Below are 26,381 nucleotides of genomic sequence, written 5' to 3'. Positions count from 1 at the left end.
CCCTTTACACTTGACCGCACAACCTAATAAAAGATGCAGGAGTGCCAGGGGAACTGTCTCTATATAAAAAAGAAAGGAAGGAAGGAAAGGAAAGGAAAGGAAAGGAAAAGAAAAGGAAAGGAAAGGAAAGGAAAGGAAAGGAAAGGAAAGAAAAGAAAAGAAAAGAAACACCCAGGACTCGCGAGGGGAATATTACAAGAACTGACGTGGAAGGAGGGTGGTGTTCTGACAGGAAGTCCCGCCTCCTGCCCCACCTTCCTCTTCCCTCCTGGGGTCTGGACAGACCCAAGGGGTGCCACCCCTCCTTTCCTGCGGTGGGAGCCACCGACCTCCTCCTAAAGGCCAAGGGTGCTCGACCTTAGCATGCTGCCCTCACTATAACTGGGTTGGATGGTTTTAAGAGGTCATTTCTCTTTGAGGCTTTGGTGTCTGTTTGTCTTTTTCAGCTCTTCCTCTATTTTTCTTTCTCTGTGTCTGAAAGTCTCAGCTCAACCACAGGGATGGGCCTGGGGCACCCTCCATCCCTGCCATCTTTCAGCCTCGCTGTCAGACCCACCACTCATATTCTGTGTAGTTAGGTCAACTCAAAAAAATTGTTTTTAAAGAAACGTATCTGGAAGCCAGTTATATGATTATAAAGGAGGCAAAGTTGCAGGCAGATTTATTACAATACTTCATCAAAAGACCGAATTACTTCCATCCACACTCAAGGAAATGAAAATGATGTAGCAAGAAAATTTTTAAACATTTACAGTAATTAACAATAAATTAATCCAAACAATAGGAATGGTTAAATAAGTTGCAATAAATTCATAGAGTGCGATCACTTTACAACTAGAAATCATGCTTTTGAAGACTAATGACAAAAGAAACACACATGATGAAAATTAATAAAGATACATGATTATTTACAATATGATCCAACTCCATGCAAAGCAAGATACATAGGCTCTATTATTGGTAGTGAGATTACAGGGCATTTTTTCTCTTTACATATACTTTCTATGCTTTTAAATTTTTTTACAATGAACATTTATTACTCTTAGAATCAGAAAAAAATATATACATAGACGAATCTATTATTCTCTAGTTTCTATTTGTAATAAGAAGTCCAATTTTTAAAAGAATACCAACAAAAGCTTATCTTTCATGGAAAAAAATCATACCACCTCTGAAGATGATACATAATACAGTACAGCATTTTATTATACACCATTACTCTGTGTCAGCAAGATTAGTTATGCTTGATATGATAGTGGTTTACCTTGCCTGATATGATACTGGCTTATCTATAAAACAAACACTGGGATCATGCACAGCAATAGTGAAACAGAAAGACCCTTGTCTGAAAATCAGCAAAACTTGTTTAAGGGGCATTAAAGGATAAGACCTCATTAGCCCTTTCTAGAAATCAGTAGCATGTTTCAGTGTGAAAGTTCAAAGCAAAACTAGTTCAGAGTTAGTTCCACAGAAGTTGCAGCCAAAATATTAAATAAACCTCAACAATCACAGAGACAAATCTTCCAGGGTTATCAGACCAAATGCTTTGGAGTCTATGAAGAATTAAAAAAAAAAAAATTCAATTCAAAGAAATCTTGCCACATTCTAAAGAACAGCAAGTGAAGTCACTCTTCACAGGGTGAGTTATTATTTCATTCTTATTTGCTCAGGAAAGGTCACATCATTCATTGCAAGGAGTGCTCTAAAATCAAAGGGTTATAATCAAATTAATCATAATATTGCTCATAAGTACTTTTTTCTCCTTTCCTCTTCCTAGAGCCATATAATATAATGCATTTCACGATCGGTTTATGCTTCCTGAAGAGCCCAACATCTCATAATTCATGTTTATTTTTCTGCAAACATTCAAAGTCCTCTATACGCAGACCCTTGACAGGGCCCCAGTAACCCAAAGCCCTCATGGACCGAAGGGCCTGGAGCGGGCCTTGAACGTCACATAAAATAAAGTTCTATCATTTGCTCTGCTAAACATATCATTAACCGGATACATAAATTAATATTAGCAGCATTTGCTAGAAACACTGCTTTTAAAAGGAATGTTGCTGCATAGCGCCCTTTGTCATCTCACCTCTATTCTGCCATTTCTTTTTCAAGGGAAACTTGGTTCAACAGAGATCATTAAGCGTATCATGGCAGTTGGTTACTTGAGTATGGTTACTGGGGACTTAACTTTTATTCCAAAGTCTGCAATTATTACTTCAAGATAAACACTACATTAAGGAATGGGCACTGATAAGGTCATTCAATTCCTGTAAAAAAAAATTACAAAATGGTTCCCATTTCACATACGTTCGTTAGAGGATGTTGCAGAAATCATGGCCCCTGACACTCACTGATTATCTTCCAAACAAACAAAAAAAAAAGAACAAATCCAGGCACTATTCACATTATTCAGTATTTTACAATCGCTTATGCTCATTTCCAAACGTCTGTCCTATGCCATATAAAATTTTCTTGAAAGTCGGATAAATGAAATCTATAGTTTTACAACACTGAGAAGTACAAATGGTTAAAAGCTGATGTATGCACATAATTATTTCAAAATAAAAGAATAGAAAAAGGTCCAGGACTATTTATAACTTCTTCTGCCTTTCTTAGAGTAGTAGAAAATCAAAGAAAGAGAAATAATAAAAGCAAAAAGTAGGAAAGCGATGAAAGCCAGCAAAGACTTTCGGGTATGAAAAAAGCTGCATTCAGAGCACAGGGTGAATTCCTCTGGACAAAATCTTCCCAGAGTCTTGGGACCGGGGAAGCCATTGTTGTCAATAATTTTCCTGTAATGTTTCATGGACGGTTTGGGCTCAAACTGATTTGCTGCATAATGATAGAGGCCAAACTTCGGAGCTGAGCGATCGTGAAATGAATAAGCAAAGTATCCACAAAGATTGATACCATCCAGTATGTAGGCTAGAAAAACAAAAGGACAGAATGGTTGTTAAAATATTTTTGCACACAACACTTCACTCTTACACAGCATTAGGGAATGCATCATGGAAACTTTCAATACCATTTAATAAAACTAAATTAGGTTTAACCATAAAAGGCTTCTTTCACGAGAGGACAAATATTGAGCTACAGTCAGCATAGTAGGTTTTATATAATTCAACCTCCCGTGATGAACTTGGGTTCAATCTGTAAGCACACGAAGAAGGCATGAGTGCTGTAATCCCATCTGAGATGGGAGACAAAGGACTCCACGCTTTTACAGGCCCAGAACAGGTGTTAGGGAATTTTCCACTCTTTTTCTAGGGTCTCCCACTTTTAACTAAACTCCATTACCCCTGGGGAAGAATATAGGTCTATCTTGGACTTGTTCAGCATGGCAGGGAACAGATAGCACTTTTCCTCGGAGAGCGATAGTGGGTGTATATGGTTGAGCGCCTATCGGGCATCACACCCTCAGGGGGCCATAGGCTTCGAGGTGGCTGTTTCCCGGACCCCTTACCTTTCAGAGCCTCGTTGACATAATTCTGCATGTAATACACCCTCAGCCTGTCCTGGGCTGCGAGCGGATCGTCGTCTATGCCGTTGGCTATTATATACATGGGAAGGTCTCCATACTTCAGCTTCAGCCAGTTGAGAACTTTGCGCAAGCCCCAGGGCACCACGGCCACCTGACCTGGAGAGTTGAGCCAGGTGATGTCGGTCATTTCCTGCACTTCCAGGTAATCGTTGTATTTCACTGGGTCTTCTTTTTCCCAGTCAACAAGGATGGTGGTGTAATGGCTTACAGCCAGAAAGTCAAAGGAGCCCCGGATTAGCTTTTTTTCTTCCTCTGTGAAATACGGGAGAAGGAAATTGTTTCTTCGGTCGAGCCAGTCCCTCATCACACGTGGATAGTCCCCAGAGCCGAAAATGGGCTCGGCCAGCCAGCCGATGTCAAATTCCAAAACCCTCTCGGCCACTTCTTTGTCCTTTGGGGAGAAAGGGCAGGCGGGTTCGATCCAATCGGCCTGCAGGGCTATGGATATTTTCCCCTTCTGAGAGCCCCTGAACTTCTCATCGTACACGCGCCAAGCCAACGCGTGCGCCTTCAGCAGGTTGTGCCCGGCGCTGTAGGTCATGTTGCGCGTGTACGGCTCGCCCATCGTGATCCAGAACTTGACGTGGCGGCCGAGATCCCGAAAGCACAGGCGGGCGTACTCGGCGAACGCCAGGGCGGTGCGGGGGTTCTCCCAGGCGCCGTGCCTGGCCAGGGGCAGCGGCAGGCCGTGGTGCGGGGCGGCGGGCCGCCAGAGCGCCACCACCGGCGTGATGTTGGCGCGCACCAGCTCGCTGACCACGCAGCGGTAGTAGTGCAGCGCCGTGTGGTTCACCTGCGACTCGTTGCCCAGCGGCTGGATCAGGGCCCAGTCCAGCGAGAAGTGAAAATGCGAGACGTGCATCTCCTGGAGTAAGGCTATCTGCGGCCGGATGGCTGCGAAGTCCACGCAGTAGGACTTCCGCCTCTTGGTCACCACCCCGTCCACCTTAATCAGCCGCTTACTGTGGTGGACATCCCACAGGTAAACGTTCGGGTCGGTGAACTGAGACAGGGTGGTGTCCACCTGCCGGGAGAGGAGGAGGCGTTAGCTTCCCCTGACCGCCCCGGGAGAGGAGTTCCGCGCGGTCCCTGCGGTGAAGCTAGCCAAGCAGGAGCAGCAGAAAGGGAGCCTTTCCAGCAGGAGGTTTAAACCATTTTTCCTCAATTGCTCGGCTCGTGAAGAATTTAAAAAAAAAAAAAAAAAAAAAAAAAAAACTTTTTTTAATGCATATTTGCTTTACCTATAGTTCTGATTCTTGCACTGCTTCTTTAATGTTTCTTTTTTTTAAAATCTGGGGGGTGATGGGTAAGGAGAGCACGTGGGGTGAGGCGCACTGGGTGTTATAAGCAACTAATCAGTCGTCGAACACTCCATCAAAAACTACTGATGTTCTGTATGCTGGCTAATTGAACGTAATAATGATAATAAATGAAATAATTAAATAATTTTGAAAAGGAAAAATACAAAAAAACAAAATCTGATTTTTTTTAAAAATTATTTTATATGACAAACCTTAATGGTCTGTGTTAAGCAAGCAAAGTGCTTTTGAATGTTTGTGTTTTAATATAAGAAATCACCAATAATACGAGATTCCTAAATTTTTAGAAAATGGACAAAAAGATGAAACATAGAATCCGAGCGAGTTAGAGTCAGAAAACACAATGATATTTAAAATCAAATCATGAATCTTAAAATCACGTTCTAAATTGAAGTTTGCTGTAGGCAAAGAACATGCTAGATATGTGTAACTGTTGCTTTTTATCGGCGTTAGTGTCAAAAACATTAAATTCAATCTGATGGAGAAAGTGTTAGAGAATGTGGAAATGAGGAACAATATTGTCATTTACACATACTGGGCTATTTGAGCATAGTTTTAAAATGCTATTTTTCTGTGATGCTCACGAGACCAGTGGTTTTCAATCATCTGATGAATTAGCCCCCAAAATGAAAATGAGTATTTAGGAAAAGCAGATAGATTGTAAAATTGAACCACAAAATTCTCCCTCCACGTGTTAACCGTGGAGGAAAAGGCACACTCTAAGTTCATTCTAAGGACCCACTGACTAAACCAGTGCTCTCCTCTGAAACAGTCCTGTTAGAACAGGTGCCTGGGTTTGCCTGACCCTCGGAATACAAATAGGGGTCAAACTCTGGTTTGGAATCTCTAGCAGAGGTTTCTTTGCAAGTTGTGGCCGGAGCTGCTTACTGCTTCTCTGGAGGGCTCAGTGCTGTGTTTATAAAGGAAAGTAATAAAACACCAGCATGTCACAGGGAAATTGCTTTCTCTAGAGAACTGTCCCTTGTAGATCACCCACGCATGCATTTCCCCTAGTACTGTGGGAATGCTGTGAGAAGTACTTTTCCACTGTGATGCACCCACAAATCTTGTTTCCTCAGCTTTGCAAGAGAAAATATTTGCATGCTCTTTTGAAGTGAAAGTGTTCATAGCTTGAAGGAATTCTTTGGATTATTCTCACAGAGCTCTGAGTTAACTAAATTTGTAACTTTTCTACCACAATTTTCCTAAAACAGCAGCTTTTATTCAGCTCATCTGCAAACAAATATGAGAGACTAAGGTATAATACTTGGGGGTGGGAGGCATTTATTTTTTGAAAATCAAGACACTTAGAAATGAGCACTTGGGCATAATTCTATCTAACCTATCTAATCTATCTAACCATCATTAATTGGTTGACTTTTCTTAATAAAAAAAATGAAAAATCAAGTTGAGTCTTTCAGAAGAAATGGGCATAAAGCATATGTTTAGTATATTATGGAAGAAATCTTCTCCTGATTGTGGCCAAGGTTAAAGAAGCTTTATGTCCCCAACACGTAGCAGTTAAGGACCTGTGTTTTCTATGAGCATTAGTAGTTATGGGAAAACAAACCTGTCATCTGGGAAGTTAGGTCCAGTGACAGTGACAGTCCACATGAACAAGCCGGAGGTTAAACTTCAGACAGGTGGTACCCTTAGTGGGATATTCTTTTTAAAGTTTTTTTTTTTTTAATTGATATTAGGAATTTATTTGTATTAGGAATTCGAGATGTTAGCCAGGAGGGACGAAATGAATTTCCATGGTTGAAAAATTACTTCTCAGGACTTTAATATAATGTGTTAAGAGTATAGAGAAAAGCTTGTAAATTAAAACATATGCACACTCTCTTTGGGGCCGCCCTACAACAACCTTGTTTTTACTTTGCCAGGTAGTATGTTCACTTAGGAAGGGCACTGCCAAAATAAAGCAAGGCTCAAGGGGAAAAGCAAAGAGAACAAAAGAGCAGTTACAAGATTTTCCCACTAGAGAGCTTCTGCAGAAGTTCACCCACCATGGGTTTGAGAGGGAATTAGTTTGTGTGTGGTTGGTTGTGTGCAGGAGAGCCTGGGGAGTAGGGGGAGGAGGGAGGCTTCGCTACATGAAGGAGTAGGAACCCCGACAACAGATGAGATAAAAGGGCAGAGCAACCTCAGAGGAAGGGTCCAGAGCTGATGCGCGGCTGGCATCAGATCAAATTCTAACACAACCTCCCTTAAGGAGACGACAAAGCAATCCTCTCCCCTTCCTCATCACTGCCAGACTTCTTGCTTCTGACCAGAGTTTCTCTGCTCTCTCTCAAGGAAATAGGTCGCACCCTTAAAACTTTCTCACTACTTACCAGTTCCCAAGGCAAGCACAGTCCAGGGATGGGGAACAGAGCAGGAATGAAGGGGTCCCCCACAATATCCCACAACTCCCACTGTCTGTACAGAGATGTTGGCAGAAAATTCTCTCCATGTAAAACTGAACTGCGAATTACCTGCCCAGGCTCAGGCGGCTGTCAGAAAACAGGGCAGAGCATGAGTCCTGAGGGACAAGGGATACAGAGCCCAGCTGGGAGTGGCACCTGGCAGGTCAGGAGAGAGAACGAAGAGCAGGGACCAACCAACCCCCAGCAGGGGCGTAAAGAGGGAAAGGGAGCTCATCTCCCTCCCTTTGTCCCCTTCCCCCGACCAGCACCCTATTTGAACCCCACCGTGGATCCCACTTCTAGGAGAGAAATTAGGAAAGGGAGGTTCTGGGAACAGAGGCTGAGGAAGAAGAGAGAAGAGGAGGGAGGAAACCCCCAAACCCAACCAACAAGGCAGAGCTACACCTCTTCCTCCTGTGCTCAGACAACTTTGCTAACAGTGTCCCAAAGTTGTCTTTTAAATGTAAGAAGGGACCCAAGTCTGACACTGCCCTTTAAACCAACTAGGTCTGCAAAAGACCTAAGAATAATATAACCCAGCAAAAAAAAAAAAACATGTTAAGGATAGTGTTGATTTATTTCCTTATAGGTAAAGGATTTCCTTTTGATACTTAGAAGAAAACAGCAACGCATTTCAACCAAAAGACCTTTCCTCAGATCCAAGCATTCTTCTAAATACTTCTGTTGATGTGAAGGGTCACAGAATATGCCACCCCAAAATGTGACTGTAGGAGTTCAGGGCCTGCTACTCCAAAGTATGTTCCGCTGGTATACTGATTATTTTAAGCTTCAAGCACTCAAAAAATAACAAACACAGGGAAAGGCTTTCTCAGAACTTCCCTTACCTGTCTAAAGACAGATGCTCCAAAAGGAACTCCGTTGTCATCAGCTCCCTCCTGGGAGTTTCATCCCCCCAGGGAAGATGGAGTCTTGTCTCAGAATTGGAGACCAGAGGTCACCACAACACCCAGACACTTTGTCACAAGCTATTGTGGTTCCCTTCTAATCTTCTAAGGGCCCATTTGTCTTTCCTAAAAATTGTTTATTCTTCCCTAAGAGACCTATATCCCACCCTCACTTCTAGCCTTTTCTATTGAGATGGTATTTAAGCCAGAATTCTAAGTCACCTCAAGGAGTTACACATTTTTCTCTGAGTAACTCTCATATATATGGAAGCTATACATGTTAATAAACTTCTATTTGTTTTTCTGTTGTTAATCTGTCTTTAATTATAGGGGATCTCAGCTAAGAACTCAGAAGGGTAGAGGGAAGCAACCAGCATGCTAAATGCCATTGCTTGTCTATGAATACCAACCTTTGTCTCTGTCTTGATCTTTTTTTTTTTTTTCAGCATAACAGAATTCATTGTTTTTGCACCACACCCAGTGCTCCATGCAATACGTGCCCTCCTTAATACCCACCACCTGGTTCCCCCAACCTCCCACCCCCCGCCCCTTCAAAACCCTCAGATTGTTTTTCAGAGTCCATAGTCTCTCATGGTTCACCTCCCCTTCCAATTTCTCTCAACTCCCATCTTTATTCTCATACTATTTAGCAGGACCCAACCATCACCCTGCTCACTTAGCACCCTACTCTGTGCACTTTGTTATATTATTTGTGTATCCAGCATTTTCCCTCAACAGACCTCTTTGAAAGCAGAAATCAACCTTACTCATCTCAGTGTGCACTCCCCTCAACCAAACACCCCCAGTGATTAACAGAGGGCTTTGTACACTAAGCATCCAATAAGTGCCTACTAAAATATTCCATCAAACTCTAGAAAACAAATCCCTTTAAGATTGGAAAGTTAAAAATACTATTGAAGATTGCCTAATTTTAAGTGTTCAGTAAATGTTGGTTGACCATTTTGAAGAACTTCCTTACCATTTCGATGACTAGTTCTAAAAATGAAATTTGGGGCAGTGAATCACTGGAGCAAAGGTTTTCATTGTGGAAGTGCTTCTGCAACAGCACGCAGCTCTGCCTCGGGAGAGCTCTGCCTGGTGTTCCTGCCTCAGGATCAGCTGCTCCACTGAGATCTCAGAAAATTTGGAGTTCTGTGTTACTTCTTGTTTATGGAAGAACCCAACTGCTTTAAAAAGCATTGAAAACCACCAAATTAAAAGGGAGTATTTTATCTTTTTACTATCTTTTCAGATCTTAAATATTCATATATTTTTAATTTGTTCCTCTTTGGGGGCTGATTTAAAGTGCAAGATGAAGCTAGGAAGATTTTTGGAGATAAGTGTGCCATGTTCCAAAATGCCCTTAACATGCTCACTCAGGAACCACGTCTGGCCTGAAGAATGGACAATGAGCCATGACAACCTAATAAGGAAGCACTACTTACTAGTGATAGGGCTTGGTGACACTGCTGATTGGTTTTGTCAGCTGACTTACTTGAATGTAGTTGTCAACAATTCCCCAAGCAAAGTCACAGGGAAATGTCCCTTCTAGGGGTTGATTTTCAGGTAAAAGAGGGAAGCCATTTTTCTCTATCAGCTTTTGGTAGAACAAGGCTGACGATTTTGGCAACAGTTTCTTATCCTGGCTTAGAAAGTCGACATAGAAGAGCCCACGTCTGATGCTGTAGCCTCTGTGCCACTCGAAGCCATCCATAAGAGACCATGCCGTGTAGCCAATGACGTCTACCCCATCCAGCTTGATGGCTACAAAGAGAAGAGAGGATGAGAACAACTTGACCAACCCTGACCTGGGTACCAGCCTCATGACTCAAGAACACTTAAGGGGTTTACTACTTAGGGAAATAAGTTACATATAATGCTTATTGTTTGGTAAACCAGTGACCTTTCTTACTAATAGAAAGCTATCACACCTGGACAATTCTACAAATAAAAGTCCTCACAAATAAGATGATCTCCAATACGTTTTTACTTGGAATATTTTTATTTCCAGTAGGCGGTCTTTGGGCCTGAGAATATGTTTTGTTCCATTTTCTATCCTAGCATTGTGGCTGCTGCAATAAATGAACTAAAATCTTTAAAAGCATGAACTATGCAATTTATTCTTCAGGAGATGTTAGTATTCTTTTTTCTTTAAAAATTGTTCTATTCAGGGGTGCCTGGGTGGCTCAGTGAGTTAAAGGCTCTGCCTTCGGCTCAGGTCATGATCCCAGGGTCCTGGGATCGAGCCCCGCATCGGGCTCTCTGCTCAGTGGGGAGCCTGCTTCCCTTCCTCTCTCTCTCTGCCTGCCTTTCTGCCTACTTGTGATCTATGCCTGTCAAATAAATAAATAAAATCTTTTAAAAAATTGTTCTATTCAAAACGAATAATAAGAACCCCAAAACATGTACAGAGATCTAGATACCCTGAGATTTACTTAATCCTTAATATAATCTAAAAATTTAGAGAAGTAACTCTGAAAATAAAATTATTTCACACATTACAACCCAGTTTCTCATTTCCAAAATGAGTTTTAAAAAATGAATTTAAGTTCCTCAAAGTCCCAAATGAGAAAGGTGTCACATAAATGCCTTCCTGCTGTTGCCAAAATGATTTACTGCATTACTATTAAAACTATAAATTCACACAGTTTATTACAGATCATCTGAAAGATTGTTTTTCCTGTGGATTTTGGCAGGAAATTAGAATTTTATCCCCACTCCTACCTTTTAAGGTTTCCATTATGAATTTTTTGAGGTAATACATATATTTAGCATCATCTCTCTTGGTGGTCCCTGAGACAAACCAGCCATTTTCCACAATAAATATTTGAGGGTGGTTATATTCAAGGTCAATCCAAGAAAGGAGTTGCCTCAGGCTGGGAGATTCCAATTGGCGGAACTTCATGTGAGGGTCCAATAACTGAAAACTCAAGGTTGGTCCAAAAGAAAGAGCAAAAAAGTCAGCTGTTCCCTTGATGAACTTTTTCTCAGATTCAGTAAAATCAGGCAAAAGAGATGAAAGATTATTCTTCATGCTGTCAGGATAGTCGCCATCAATAAATATGGGTTTGGCAAACCAGCCTAGGACAAAGTCAAGAGATTTTTGACATTCTTTGATGCTATGGTCGGTCATTCTTCGAGGATTGATCCAGTGAGAGCTTAGTGCAATGGATACCTGGCCTCCCTGAGTTGGACGGAAAGAAGTGTTGTAGAGATGCCAGATTTTGGCATGAGCCTATAAAAGAGAAAAACAATGGTGAATCTATCTATGATTGGGAGAAGAAATATAAAACATTTTTGAATCTGCAGCTCTGTTGGTATCTGTTTCTCATCACGTCTAACCTCATGAATAACCCCACAATGTAAAAGTCACCTGGAAACAATAAATTATTGTCGAGGTGGGTCAGCCCACAGAGAGCTGCTACCATGACTGGAATTGTTTCTATTATTTTTCAGTAGCCAATGGAAAATATGAATTTCTTATCTTGAATGCAAAGTGATTATTCATTCTTCAAAAAGTTAACGAAATAAGAATTTGTTATATCCTACCCTACTATTTAATTGACTTTAAGATTATGTAATTTTCCATTAGTAGGCTTCATGAGAAGAACCAGTCCTGCATTCTGATCACACCAGGAATTTCTAAATAGGATTATATATATATATATTTTTTATCCTAAGAGACTGGGAGTTTTCAAGTTAACTCAAGTTGTTGGAGTCAATTTAATATTTTGTGTTCATGCCTCACAGCTAAAATTCTAACACATGTTCCCACAATCTTTATTCTTCCCTAAGAAGAATCAACACAATAAATTAAGGACCAACTCCAACATCTAACCTTGGCCCACCCTCTGGAACTCTGGGACAGTGCTGCTTTCCCATAGGACCTAGAGTGCAAGGTACAAGCCAAGAACAAGAATCACCCAAATGCAGCTTCAAAAAGATCAGATGTCCATTGTTAGTCAGTGTTCATCTGGGAGTTTCTTACATCAATGAAATGGGCTTTGCTTGCTTAAGATTAGCTTCATACTCCCATAATATCTTACTGACTTCTGATAGCTTATTTTCACTTGTTTTCCTTCTATTTATAAAGACTAATGAGGATTACAGGGTTTTTCCTCCCTTTCTTGAATTAAGTTTCTCTTCACTTTTGCATTCCTTGATTTACTTCCCCTATTTTTCTACAAATGCAAATGCTGTTTATCAGCTTTTGACTCCCCTAATATATCCTCCCTGAAAAACCCCATTCCAGTTCTCTGTTTGACTCATTCTCCAAAATGATCATGCCAATTTCATCCCACTCCCTGGGCCTGAAGAAGCTCGTTCGCTCAGAATGCCAAATATCCTCTTCATCTTTCCTAAATATTCTTCTCGTGGTTCATTTCGGTGCAGGTGTCCAAGAATGATCTCATCACTGTTCTTATGAGTTCAGCCAAATAGTTCAATGGAATAAAACAGTTTATGTCTAACTTTCATTTTTAGTTTCTTGGTAAATATCTACAATGTTTCATTCCACTGAATATATGTTTTCATGACCTGAGGCAGCTACCCATATGCTACAAAGGAAATGGAGAATAAAAACCAAATCAGAAGAATAGTGGCCTTTGCCCAAGGGGTTCAGGAAACTGAGGCTCAGTCGTGCTGGGCTGCTGGCTTTGTGACATCTCCCACCTTTATCTTCCTCACCTCAGCCACTTGACTTCTGTCTTCCCCATTGTCAAGAAATCTCATCATGTCATTTAACAGTTAATCAGAAAAGAAAGGGAGGGGGTGCCTGGGTGGCTCAGTGGGTTAAAGCCTCTGCCTTCAGCTCAGGTCATGATTCCAGGGTCCTGGGATGGAGCCCCATGTTCGGTCTCTCTGCTCAGCAGGGAGCCTGCTTCCCTCTCTCTGTCTCTGCCTGCTTCTCTGCCTACTTGTGGCCTCTATCTGTCAAATAAATAAATAAATAATCTTTAAAATAAATGTAAGAGACATATAACACTTTGGACATATTTAAAAAAAAAAAAAGAAAGAAAGAAAGGGAGGAGCTCAGGCTAGGCCTCAGGATGGAAGACCAGGGCACTTTCCTAACTTGGCCCAGTTGAGGCCCACAGACCCTCATGTCCTAAATCTAGCAGACATACCTTTACAGAACAAACACTGCGGTGGACAGCATAACGGTCCAGGTAAGAGTGAAAGCAACCCAAGAACTTCCTGATCTGGGTCAGTTTTGCAGGTGGCTGAAGGAAGAGTCATACAACAGAAAGGCCTACGCTAATGGGCCACTCCTCTAAACCTGGCTACTTTGACACAGCACAGAGGTTTGGCGAGGCAATGAATGCCCTGGGCCACATGGAGGTATACACATGGTCTTTAATGTCAGATACAATTCCTGCTCCATTACTTTTTTTGTGTGCCTTTAACCATGTTACCTAACGTGGACAGGTGAAACTAACTTCCTTGTGTCTCTCACAGGGTAGTTATGAGGATTAAATAATTTATATAGAACACCTAATGCAGAGTTCGCATATGGTAAAATCTCCATGCATGCTTACTCCCTCTCTACCTAAAGGATGACCAGCCAAAAAAGATAAGTCCAGCCCATAAAGCCTGAACACCACCTGCTGAGGAACTCAGTCAAAGAACAGCGAAGTGATGTAGTGATACCACCTGGACTTTGGATGAGAAAACACTTGGGTTTGGATCCCAACTCCCCCATCCATTACCAGGGTGAGCCTCAGTTACTCTGAACAGGTAGGAATAGAGGGTGTTCTCCTGCAGGGACACGATGAGGATGAAAGGATAAGAGGCAAGTAAAACTGTCTGGTAAGTAGTTGATGATTTTAGAGAAGTATAAATTTGTAGCATTGGGAAGTTAATGATTAATTTTATGCGTCCACTTGCCTGGACTAAGGGACACCCTGCCCCCCAGATAGCTGGTAAAACATTTGTCAAGGGTTTAGCTAAGCTGTGCCATGGTATTGCTGCCTCAGCATCTGGTTTTTTTGGCCAAGTGGCCTGCAGGAATCTTAAGTGACACCAGGTTCCCCTGCAAGTGTGTGCCCCAGTCAGCAGCTTGCAGGGTCACAAGCAAATGTAAGTTCGTGATATGACCTCCCGATCCACCAGACTCCCCTTCCTCTCTGCACCTGGATGGCTTAGGGGCCCTTTAGATAGACACCCGCCCCGTCTGTGGGGCTTACCAAAATCCTTTTTTTGTTGTTTGCATTGACCAGTCTGGTTCTAGCCTAGGAACCTTAATAAAGGCATGACTTTAGGTCCTGACTCTCTCTTTGTCTGCGCTCTCCCCACAGGGCCCCTTAAGGCCCTGTACTTTTTCTAGGACCTATGAGTCACAAACTCTTTATTTCAAGTTCTTTTGTGGTCAGTTGTTGAACTGAGGCTCACCATACAGCCCTGTGTTCCACTTAACAAATATTAATTTAACAAACCATAACAGCATTATTTCTGGGTGTGTCTATGCGGGTATTTCTGGATGAGATTAGCGTTTGAATTGGTAGGCTGAGCAAATAAGATCAGCCTTACCAATGTGGCCTGGCATCATCCAATGAACTAAGGAGCTGAAGAGAACAAAAAGGGGAGGACAAATGAATGGTTTCTCTGGAGAAGGCAAACTAATAGAGAAAGCATCTTGGATGTCACTTGTCTTAACCCCAGTGACACTCACCCCACCCCCCAAACCCTACTTCATCTCTTATTTGACTGCTCTCTGCAGCAGCCCAACTTGAAGGTCATCATGCATGGCAACTTCTCCAGGAAGTCCCCCACCCAAACCAACCTGCCACACCCAGCTACATGTCCCTCCTCTGGGTGCCCTCCGAGTCTTAGGTATACCTCTCTTGCATCACCTATCACAGGTGATGACACCTTCCTGCCCAGACTCCCTGGGTGTTCCCTCATCCCCTCCCTGGCACGTGGAGGTCCCAGTGTCTGTTGAACTGAACTGAAGCTTGTTTCATTCACCTCCACTCCATGTTGGATGTAGTTGAGTAATCAACTACTGTAAGGCCAAGTGTAGGAAGGTCACTGCTTAAGGTGTGGCAACAGCGAGGGATGATTAAGAGGGACATGGCTGTGTTTGTTTTTCCATTGCTTTCTAATTATTCCACGTACGTTCATCTTATGTTTGTTATTTCAAGATTGAGATTTAATAAAGCTATTTGACAAGGACTCAAGGAAGTAATTAAGGGTATGCATAAGAATGTTCTCCTACACACTATTTCTAAGAGCCAAATATTGAAAACAATTGAAATGTCCAATATTCAAAAATATTCATACCATATATACATGTTTGAACACATTATGGTATGACTAAAGATATACTATTATTCAGACATTATAAATAATACAGAAGAATATCCATTAACATGTCAAAACTGTATCCAAAATACTAACTGAACAGAAAAGCAGGTTACAAAACAGTAAGGAGAGTTTAATGATATTTTTTTTTTATCAAAGAAAAACACGTACATAAAAACCTGGAATGACTTATAAATTGTCAAAGAGGTTTTGTAGCAGGATTGCAGCTGGTATAATTCCCCTCAATTTGCTTATCTGTATTTTTTCATTTCCTACCATACACATGTATTGCTTTAGAAGTAAGAAAAAAACCTTAGAATTTAAGAAAGGAAAGTAGCTCAGAGAAGCCGGATGGCCAGTCCTACTGAAATGTCCATGATGGTTATAGGAAAGCCATGATCTAAATAACCCTTGCCTAATTGTTCTCTGTTCTGCCCTACAGTCTCTGCCTCAGTTCCTGAGTCCCAGACACAATGCACCCTGTGCGAAGGTCTGAGGTCACCGGGGCTTTTACACCTCCATAGGTGTATCTCTCCCAAGTTTTCCAATCCCCCGTCCCTCCAGCTTCACCCCACTTCAAAACCCAGCTCAGCCATCACCCCTCCGGGAAGTTTTCCCTGACATCTTCCTTCTCTCTGCCCCTAAGTGTCCACTCCATGTGTCTCCACAGCTGACCTCTCTCAAAGACCATCACCCTATTGTGTTGGATTCATTGAAGTGTCCAGATTATAGGGGTTTCCAAGACATTGACTGGGTCTTTCAGCTCTCTCTTCTCAGATTATAGCAAAGTGTCTGGGGCAGAATATGTATAATGAACAGATATGGAGGAATGACGGCTGGCACTAAGAACCAGATCAAAGACTTTGGGACAGAAGCAAACATTTTTCTGATCCAGAATGGGAAAACTTTCTCCTAAGATAACCTGGGTTGTATTTTCTTTCTGAGACCTTGAAAGACAGAGAGCTTTCAGGCACACCCCATTAAGAAAATAAATTAGAAGGAATTTGGCTTGGTAGGCCTCTGAGAATAATACTGCATTGCCTCAAAATGCACTAATGACCCAATGTGGGGCATAAGACACTGGTGTGTGATATCCTCTTCACTTCCTTCCCAGCCTCAGTGTTGATTTTGAAATCTACATTCTGAAAAATCTATATTCCCTGGAATATATATGCAGAAATCCTTGAAATGATTGGAGATCAAACACAACAATATTATTTAAATACACCAAAAACGAGACCAGGTGGCAATACTAAGAGATGACAAAATATACTTTTAGGTCAAAAATTGTTGCAAGAAACAAAGAAGAACATCACCTATAGATAAGGGGGTCAATCTATCAAGAATATATTACAATTATAAACACATGCACATCAACAAGAAAACAAAGGTAATGAAGCAAAAATTGATACAACTGAAGGGAGAAATACATAATTTGATAATAATTATGGGAGACTTTAATACTCTACTTTCAATAATGGACAGAGAATCTAGACAGCAGGGTGCCCGGGTGGCTCAATCAGTTAAGTGTCTGCCTTCAGCTCAGGTCATGATCCCAGGGTCCTGGGATCCAGTCCCACATCCATTTCCCTGCTTAGCTGGAAGTCTGCTTCTCCCTCTGCCTCTGCCTGCTGCTCCCCCTGCTTGTGCTCTCTCTCTGTCAAATAAATAAGATCTTAAAAAAAAAAAAAGAAAGAAAGAAAGAAAATCTAGACAGCAGATCAACAAGAAAACAGAGGCCTTGGACATTATTATAAATCAATCAGAGCTAACAGACATATAGAACAACCTGCCCAACAAGATCAGATACACATTTTTCTCAAGTGCACATGAGACATTCCCCAGAATTGACCATATGTGAGGACACAGAACAATTCTTAATAAGTTTTAAAAGATTGAGATCATAGAAAATATCTTCTCTAACCACCATGAAGGGAAATGAGAAATCAATAGCATTCACAAATATGTGGAAATTAAAGAACACATTCTTAGAAATCAATGGGTCAAAGAAGGAATCACAAGGAATGTTAGAAAATACTTGGAGATGAATAAAAATCAAAACACAACATGCCAAGACTCATGGGATGCAGCAAAAGTGGTGCTCTGAGGAGATTTTACACCTGTAAGCAACCACATTAAAGAAAGAACTTAACCTTCAAATCAAGAACTTAACCTTCCACCTAAAGGAAACAGAAAAAGAAGAGCAAACTAAACCTACAGTTGGCAGAAAAAAGGAAATAATAAAGATTAGAGGGGATTTAAACAAGATAAAGTATCCAGACAATCATCTGACAAATTATCTAGACTAAGAAAAAGAGAGAAGACTCAAATATTAGAATCAGAAACAAAAGTGGGGACATTACTACTGATCTTTTCTGTATATCTACCTCCATAATAAAAGGATTATAAGGGAATACAATGAATAATTGTATGCCAATAAATAAGATAACCTAGATGAAATGAACAAATTCCTAGAAATACCCAAGTTCCTAAAAGTGGCTCAAGAAGAAATAGAAAAAGGAGAAAAGTACCACTTTTTAATTTTTAGTTCTGCCTTTCATTGTATGATTTCCTTATTGTTTAAGCTAAGACCTCTGGTGCAAGGTTGGATGGGAGAGATACCACGTTTATGGATTGGAAGATTCAACACTGGAAGTTACCCAACCTCCCCAGTTGATCTCTAGATTCCATACTATCCCATACAAAACCCCAACACATTTTTTTGTAGACATTGATGAGTTGTTTCTAAAATGTATATGATTATTCAAAGGACACGGATCAGTGCAAATAAATTGCAAAAGGAAGAACAAAGCCGAAGCACTCACTCATTCATTTGTCCAACAAATGTTGTCCTGGGCACCATTCTAAGTTTCTAGAAATCAATAGGATTCAAAATAAGATTCTGATCTCATGGAGCTTACATTCTAGGGAGAAAGAGATCCTCAAAATACAGCTGAGGAAGACACTAGGAGGTGGCAGGGATCGGAATAGAGAGGCACAATACAAAAGGTTTCTTTGGGCAGGGATGTTTGAGGAAGGATCTATTAATAACAGCATAAATGAAGGATGTTAAATAAGACCTGGAGAAAAAAAACATTCTGGGTAGAGGACTGGGCAAGTGTAAAGAAAGATCTGAGGGTCTGGTGAGAATGTGGCAGTTTGGAGGAAAGTCATGTAGAAAGTAAACGGGGCACCTCCTAAAAGATCAGACATAGATATTTAGCCCCCACTCCCTCCTCCAAACCAAGAGGGGCCACTGCCAATGACTGACAGGTGTGGGAGCTCAGAAGTCCAGCTGGAAGGCAACTGTAGGATATACCTTATAGTTCAGAGGTCCCGAAGGGGATCAAGCTGAAATGGCAGTGTCCCTTGCTTTTACTCCTTCCCTAGTTCTGCTGTCATGCCAGCACTGACTTCTCTTCAAGCACTTCTTCCCCCAATATCTGCTTCTTGGGGAGCTGAGCCTACATCAAGCTGGGACCAGGTTGGCCCAGCCTTGTGGAGCTCAATGAAGAGCTTGGATTTCAGTCCAAATAAGGTAAAATTCACTAGATGGTTAAGCATAATGTTTAAGAACATGGGCTAAGTCAGACTGTTCTAATTCTGTGCCCTTATTAGCTGTGTGACCTTGGACACCTCATCTAACTCTTGGTGCCTCTGTTTCCTCAACTGTAAAATAAGGACATGAACAGCACCCTATGCTCTTATTCTTACAGGAATTAAGTAAGTCATTATATAAAAAACACTTATAATTGCGACTGGTCGGTTAAGTCTATTATTCAAGTGTGGTAGTAATGTGATTTATGATTATTAAAAGATCACTGGCTTCAACGTGGTACACAGTCTCTGGGAGGGCAAGATGGGAGCAAGGAAACGAGTTAAGTAGTTGTTGCCAAGGACCAGACAAGAGATGATGCTGTTTTGAACCAAAGGAGATAATGAAAAGTGGCCAGATTTAAGCCATCGCTGAACTTGGTGATGAATCATACATGACTTGCAAGGCAGGAAAAGAATCAAGGACAACAGACAAAGCAGCAAGTAAGGGATTGAGGAAGGAAAGTGATCAAGTTCTGTTTGGGTCATGGGTCTGATATTTTGGTGAAGATGCCTGCTTGTGGCTGGGTGGATAAGTCAAAAGTTGGAGAAGACATGGGTGGATGGTATTAACAATCATTCAAATACATTTCAGAGACAATACTGAAAAAGTCACTTTTGGCTATCATTCCCTAGTTTTTTTAAAAAAATGAAATGGAATAATTCTTAGATGATTAATTTAATCCCACAAATAATCTTAATTAGAGACCAATAGTTAAAGAACTGAAATGCAGCCCATAAGCAAAAAATAATTCAAACAGCTGGTTTGTGGCTACTTCCTACCCAAGAAGAGACCTTGAGGTGTTGTCTGGTTCTAAATTAGAAGTATATTCTTTTAAGAAAGGTCAAGGGATTAAACAAATTTTAAATCACCATTACATGTCCAAGGACTTTCTTCAAAAGCACTGCCACTCTTTGTTGTTACCCAAGTATGCCAACTACTCAATGTTATTATTTGTAGATCAAACCCTCTTCTATCAGCACAGCTCTGCAGATTATGAACTGCAAATCCTTCAGAAAGGATTTTTTTTTTAAATCCTTCAGAAAGGATTTCAAGCAGCCTTCACAAAACCATCATCTAAAAGAGCACAAAAATAATTTCCAAAACAGAGCCATCTATAATTTTATACACAAAGATACTGTAACCAATAGTCTCTGTGTGCACTTCCCCAAACGTTGCCCAGGACCTGCCTCAATCATCTGGACCCCAACCTATGCTCGAGATCTCACATCCACCTTCCCTGACACACAGTCAGACAGATGTATGGAAACAGGCAGTAGCTGAACTTATGTGCCTTCACTTTGGACTTCTTAGCAAATTAAATATGTAGAATTTTGACTCTGAGCACCAAGCCTTATTGCCTCTCACTAGAGTTAGAACTAGTACAGTTTCATACCCATGTGTGTTTCATATCTCATCACTTCCCAACCCAACTCTTTTGCCACAGGCAAGTCGATTTCTTGATACCCCTAACGCAGGGCTGTAGCTTGGATGACAACCCATCAATCCTGAAATGACTATTCTACTTTTCCTTTATTATCTAGAGCCTTCCCTGCCTTCTGCTTTAGATTTGTTTCTTCTAAGAAGTGTCCATAATTAACCCTAATTACTCTTGGTGCTATTTTCCCCAGTTATTCACTGTAAATGTCTACTCCTTCCAAATTCAGCTCCATTCTCATCTCCACTATGAAGACTCGTTTGGCTTCCTGCATGCATTTAGACATTCCTTTCCCACCACATCCTGAACACATGTTGGAGTAGATTCCATGCCTCTTCATAGCCCTTCATAAATTAGTGGCTCTTCATCAACAAGAGTTGTATCGAAACAACCTGAATACCTCACAATGTGAGATTATTTATTTATTCTTTTAGTCAAATATTTTTGGAGTAGTTACTATGTGCCAGACATAGTTCTTAGATTAGGTGAAACAATCTAAAGGGACAAAAGAAAGGTTCAGTTGAAATAATCCGGGACTAAGGGATTAAATGGAACATTATTTGTTAGCTACAAAGGATCATCAACTATTTTAATAAACTATAGTTAGCTAAAGATAATGTGTGTGCAATATTACCTAATTTATGGATTATATGTGCATATATACAATAAATAGACTTCAGACAGGAATCATTTTCAACTTTCAGTTGAATGATCCAAGGCAGACCAATGAGATATCCTCACTAACATTTTTCGGCTAAAGTAGAGACAAGGGTCTCTCCTCCCTCTGGAGTAATTCTGGACTTGTTGGCATGGGAAGAGACCCTCTGTGGTGGGGTGTAAAGAAGCCAACCAGACCCAAGCATGTGAGCATGAGAGAGAGAAAGGAAGGGAGAAAAATGGAAAGAGAGAGAGAGAAAGATTGCCCAGCCCCCCGCCATGGTAATAATTATCTCCAAGTCTAATTCCTAAAGTGTCTGGCACTGTTCTCCAATTCTGTGAGTTATCCCTCCGTCCTTTGAATAAAGACCCTTTTTCTTCCTTAACCTAGTTCTAGTTGGGGTTGCTCATTAGCCAATATAGAATTCCTAAATACACATATAAGCAAATTTGAGATTCTATAAGGACCTCACTGAGGTAAAGGTATGCTTAGGAATAAACATAGGCAAGACAAAGGCCAGGGTACCTTTTTTTAAACCATGGCATGATTCTGGAGTTTTGTATAATCATTTTGTCTGGATTTTTCCAAAGTAGGTTACATGAAAGGCCTTATTCATTTGTTTTTAAGCATAAACTTCCTTCAAATGAAGTAAAAAAATTTTCATAACTCAGTTGGAGTAAATACATCAATAAATCAGAGATTAAGTTTCTTGCCTCATTTATCTGTACAAAACTAATCAATGTCAGTTAATTCATTCTGTTTAACACTAAATCATGTTGCTATAAAAATCCTTCCAAGTCACGGATGCTAGGTTGTTAACAAAATATCCAGCTTGTGACCAGAATCCACCTAGTCCATTAATCACCATGTTCTGGGAGACACAGAGGAGTTCCAATCTCTGGATTTTCTCTCTGTTTTACTAACAGCAACAAAATGAGAATGAGTAAGGAGCAAGTAGGGAGATAGCAGGCTAGATGAGAAAAAGAGACAAGAAGATAAAGAATTCAGATAAGGGATGTTTACCACAGGGTCAGCAAAAGCATCCTGTGGTTCACCCATCAGCTGGAATTTTTTCAGTAAACATCGATTACTAAAATCACCAACGTAATTCTATAATACCCTCATTAAACAGCTGCTCTCCGATTTCAACGAAATTGAGAAAAGTATTTTTCTCATAATAGTCAGCTTTACTTTTCTAAATGTTTTACCTCTGCCTCGTCACCTAATTCTCCTGCTTGGAATTATCAACAGCAGATGCTAACTGACTGACTCTTTCTGAGACTTGGAGATCATTTATCAGTTCACAGGCTCATTTACAGCTATTTGCTTTCAAAATAACTCAATTCCCCTTGCGGTAGAGAACACTTTCCATCTAAAGAGAAAGTGACATGTAAGCATGTGAGGGTTTCTGCATCGTCAGACAGGGTAAGAGTATGGAAATATAAACTATGTCCCTTGGAGGGCAGTCTGGGTGGCTCTGTCAGTTAAATGGCTGACTCTTGATATCAGCTCAGGTCATGATCCAGGGTTGTGAGATTGAGTGCTGCGACAAGCTCTGAGCCGGATGTGGAACCTGCTTAAGATTCTCTCTCTCCACAGTGTTTCTATTACCGAAGTAGCTGGTGGTAGAAAGTAACTACCTGCCCTTCTTCTCCCTCTTTCCCACTTGCCTTATGTGGTAGAAGTTTCTACACAGTCTTAAAGCCACAGTTCATGGCGGATTCCAGTCATGACATCAAGTTATGAGCAGCATATATAAAGCAATTTTGTAAATCCAGGAAGACTAGAACTAATTAGAAATTATCAGAGTGTGCTGTGTAGAGTAAGTGTAGGTAAGCCCCACTTCATGAAACTCTCATTTCGGTTGCAAATGTGTCAACTTTCTTACTGTGGGGCAGGTTCCAGCTATTGGAAAGTCACTGGTCTTAGTTAAGACTAAGTTAATACTTCCTTCCACAAGTATTTCTGGAGGATCTGCCTGCCTGACACAGTATTAGCACTTAGGGAAGCAACAGGAAACAAATTGGGATAAAAAGCATTGCCCTCATGGAGCTTCTACTTTAGCAAAAGAGACAATAATCAGTGAACATAATAAACATCACAATAAAGAAGGTTGGAAGGTGATAAGTGGTTAGAAAATTCAGAACAAAGAAGGGTGGCCTGGGTGCCAAGGAGAGGAGATGCATTTTCCTGGTGGAGCTCACAAGAATCTTTCCTTTGTTTTCCCATTACACATGCTGCAGTGTTAGTCTTCATTTTAAAGCTCTATAGGGAAAAATCCAGATGTGTTCATGTCCATTAACATCTACTCTCACAGAACTTAAAATACCCTAATCCACAGAAAATAACAAATCAAGCAAAGGCATACTCCCCTGGACACCCCCAGAAAATCAGAATCAGAGAATGGGATTAACCCAAGTAGACCAGCTCAGGGAGACACCCAATCTTTCTGCCCCATTTCTGTTTTTAGGAATTTTTTTTTTTCTTTTACCATCTCCCTTTGTGATCCTAAATAATCCTCAAAGATCATTCTTTATCTGCCCTCCCCACTCCCCCAGATACAAGAGGTTCTCCCTGGGCTTTGGGCAGGTTCATTTACAAATGTTCTTCAAGGGATATTAATTAAGAGGTAGAAGCCCCTTGGCCCTACAGTGTTGAGCCGCTACTAAATCTGTCCCTTCCATCTGGAGATGGCCTAAGAAACCCAAGATGGCATTTTCAATAGCCACTATTATGCCAGAGGAATTCTGTTTGCTTGCTTGTTTTGTTGTCTTTTAATTGTTCCTATAGGGTCTTCCATTCTGAGGCTAAAAACCAAAACCCCCAAATTCTTCACATATTTCATTTGCCGTCCCTAGTGAGCTCTTCTCTCCACTAGGCCGCCAGGAAGTACTTCATGTGCCAGGAAGTAGGTCTCCCTACTTCCTCAAAGGCCGGGTCTCTGGGAGAAGCAGTTTGGAATGGGGTGATCAGGCTTTGCTTCATTCCAGAAAGTGGCTCTGAGCATAGGCTCCAAACAGGTGGGAAGCGGATTCTGTGGAATTGAGGTCAGGTGGGGTGGGGAGAACATTCCAGGCAGACGGGAGAGTCAGAAGAAAAGTTCGCAAGGCACAACGGCAAGACCTTCTGCAGGACCAGAAGGCAGTGAGTGAGGGGCAGGGGTCAGCCTTGAGGCCAAATACATCACGCACCTGCAAGGATGTTTCCAGAATAAGGAGCTGAGGCTCCTTAGGCTCTTGATCTAACCCCCCCCCCAATACCAGAACAAAAGGAAAAATTTAAAGGGGATTAAACATGAAAGGAAAAGAAAAACTTTTTAATCAAATTGTAAATGACATGGTTTTTCCTCACCCTCTCCCTTGTTTCTCACAGATGAGCGGTAAACACAAGGAAGCAGCCACCTGTAGCTTCCGTTGTAACTCCTCCTGAGAGAGTGTTTGCTTCCTTCCATTTTCCCGGAAATTAGAATCGCAAAGGAAAATAAATAGGAGCCCTGAATCGGCGGAACACGCTTTTCCACCACTATTATTTGTGGTATCATGCGATCATTATTTCACTGAGCAAATATTTAGCGCCACGGGCAAGTTCCGCAGGGCATGCAGCGTGGGATCAAAGCCCAGGTAGCGCAACGACTGTGACACAAGACTGAAAATCAAAGGGCCGTGAGAAGGATTTGTTTAATAAAACACAATGGGGCTCCAGAGAGGTCTTTACCCAGGAGGTAGTTTCCAACCCATATACTGAAAGAGGTGCGGGTCCTGGGGAGATGGGAAGAGGCATTTGAGACACATCACATCACAGCGAGTGGAAAGCCTGTGAGGCTGCAGCTCACATTTTTCAAAGCACCTCCCGCTGACCTCCACAACCGTGACCTTGACTCACTGCCCACCCACCCCCGGCACTGGTCTGTGTTCCCTCCTCATGACCCTGGGGATTGTGATGCTCTGACAGAAGTAAAGCTGCAGGACACCATTTCCTTCTAGTTGGTTCTCTTGGGATGCTTGCTGGGGGAGAGGAAGAGTCTGACTGACTTGGGACTAGCGTCCTGGGGGAAGACGGACTGTGCACTGTCTTGGGACCCCCGCGTGAGGGCGGCGAGAAACTTGCGGGGGGCTCACGGACTGTGCAACTGTCAGTCATGCCAGAAGCAGATACAGGTTTAGTGGTTTATTTAAAACCCCGCGGGACGCCTGGGTTCAGTTGGTTAGCAGGCTGCCTTTGGCGGTCAGATCCTTCCGGAACCCTGGCCCTTGCTCTGAGGCTTCCCCTCTGACTCTGTCTCTGTCTGCTTGAACGAGGGAAAAATTAAAAAAAAAAAAAAAAAAGAGTAATGGACTCTGGTTAATGAAGGGAGAAGCATTGACTCACATAGCCATAGTACCCTGGAACTGACTCTGGTAGACATTGACTAGCCCAACCCTGGATGAAAGTGTGCCGGGGCGCGCACCGGCGACCTTCCGGAAAGCAGATCGCAGTCCCGGGCCCTGACAGCCATAGGAAAGCCAGCTAGACTCTCTGAACCCCTCTACCAATTTACTTGCCCACCCCCTACCTCCCCCCTCCCACCAAATACACAAACGCCCTTCAGAGTCTGTAAGCATTAGTCAGTGGTACAGTTTTTAAAAAATTTATTTTAATCACATACATTCATTCATGTAGTTTAAAATCAAATAGCACCAAAGGCCTGCCATGAAAAAAGTGTTTTCTCTACCTCGCTCGCAAACTCCCTCTCCTGCTCCCGGCAGATAATCGCATTTAACTTTTAGCTGAGTTTTTCTAGTAATTGCCATCATAGTCCTAAGTAACATGCTTATTCCAAAATTTAATAAGGCATCGTGATAATGAAGGGATAGTTCTTTCATACTGCCCCATTTTCCTCCCTTATCCTCCTAAATGTCTGTTCTTATTTAAATCATTAATCAGTATTTACATCAAGGTTCTTATACTAATATTTTTCGTTGCAAAGCCAAATAGGACATTAATAACATTCCCTCCCCACCCCCACCTTTTTCAGACAGTTTTTTGTTTTCCCATGAACAAATAACCACCTCATTATTGAACTTGCAAAATACTCCATGCATTTTAATGTTTTCATGACTCTCCATCATATTCATTGCCATTTTACCTGTTCTATTTACTTCTTCACCTGCTCTGCTGGACCTTTCCACCTTCTTGGTTCCATCTGGCTAGATGCTGTCTAGACCTGCTCTCC

At 41.6% G+C, this 26,381-nt stretch overlaps 1 protein-coding gene across 1 annotated transcript in view; it reads right to left on the bottom strand.

The window, feature by feature from the left end:
- Positions 1-627: 627 nt before the first annotated feature.
- Positions 628-26,381, bottom strand: part of KL (klotho) — a 40,605-nt gene continuing 14,851 nt past the window's right edge. The window contains exons 2-5 of the mRNA XM_013044888.2: positions 10,901-11,411; positions 9,672-9,940; positions 3,467-4,568; positions 628-2,928 (exon numbers count right to left, since the gene is read on the bottom strand). Of these exons, the coding sequence (XP_012900342.2) occupies positions 2,591-2,928; positions 3,467-4,568; positions 9,672-9,940; positions 10,901-11,411 (2,220 nt within the window). The 3' untranslated portion in view covers positions 628-2,590. The remainder of the gene's footprint in view (positions 2,929-3,466; positions 4,569-9,671; positions 9,941-10,900; positions 11,412-26,381) is intronic.

This window comes from Mustela putorius, unplaced genomic scaffold (genome assembly GCF_011764305.1).
Source record: "Mustela putorius furo isolate JIRA1106 unplaced genomic scaffold, ASM1176430v1.1 tig00003942_pilon_pilon_pilon, whole genome shotgun sequence".
In the NCBI taxonomy this organism is placed as follows: domain Eukaryota; kingdom Metazoa; phylum Chordata; class Mammalia; order Carnivora; family Mustelidae; genus Mustela; species Mustela putorius.
This window is presented reverse-complemented; position numbering and strand designations above follow the sequence as displayed.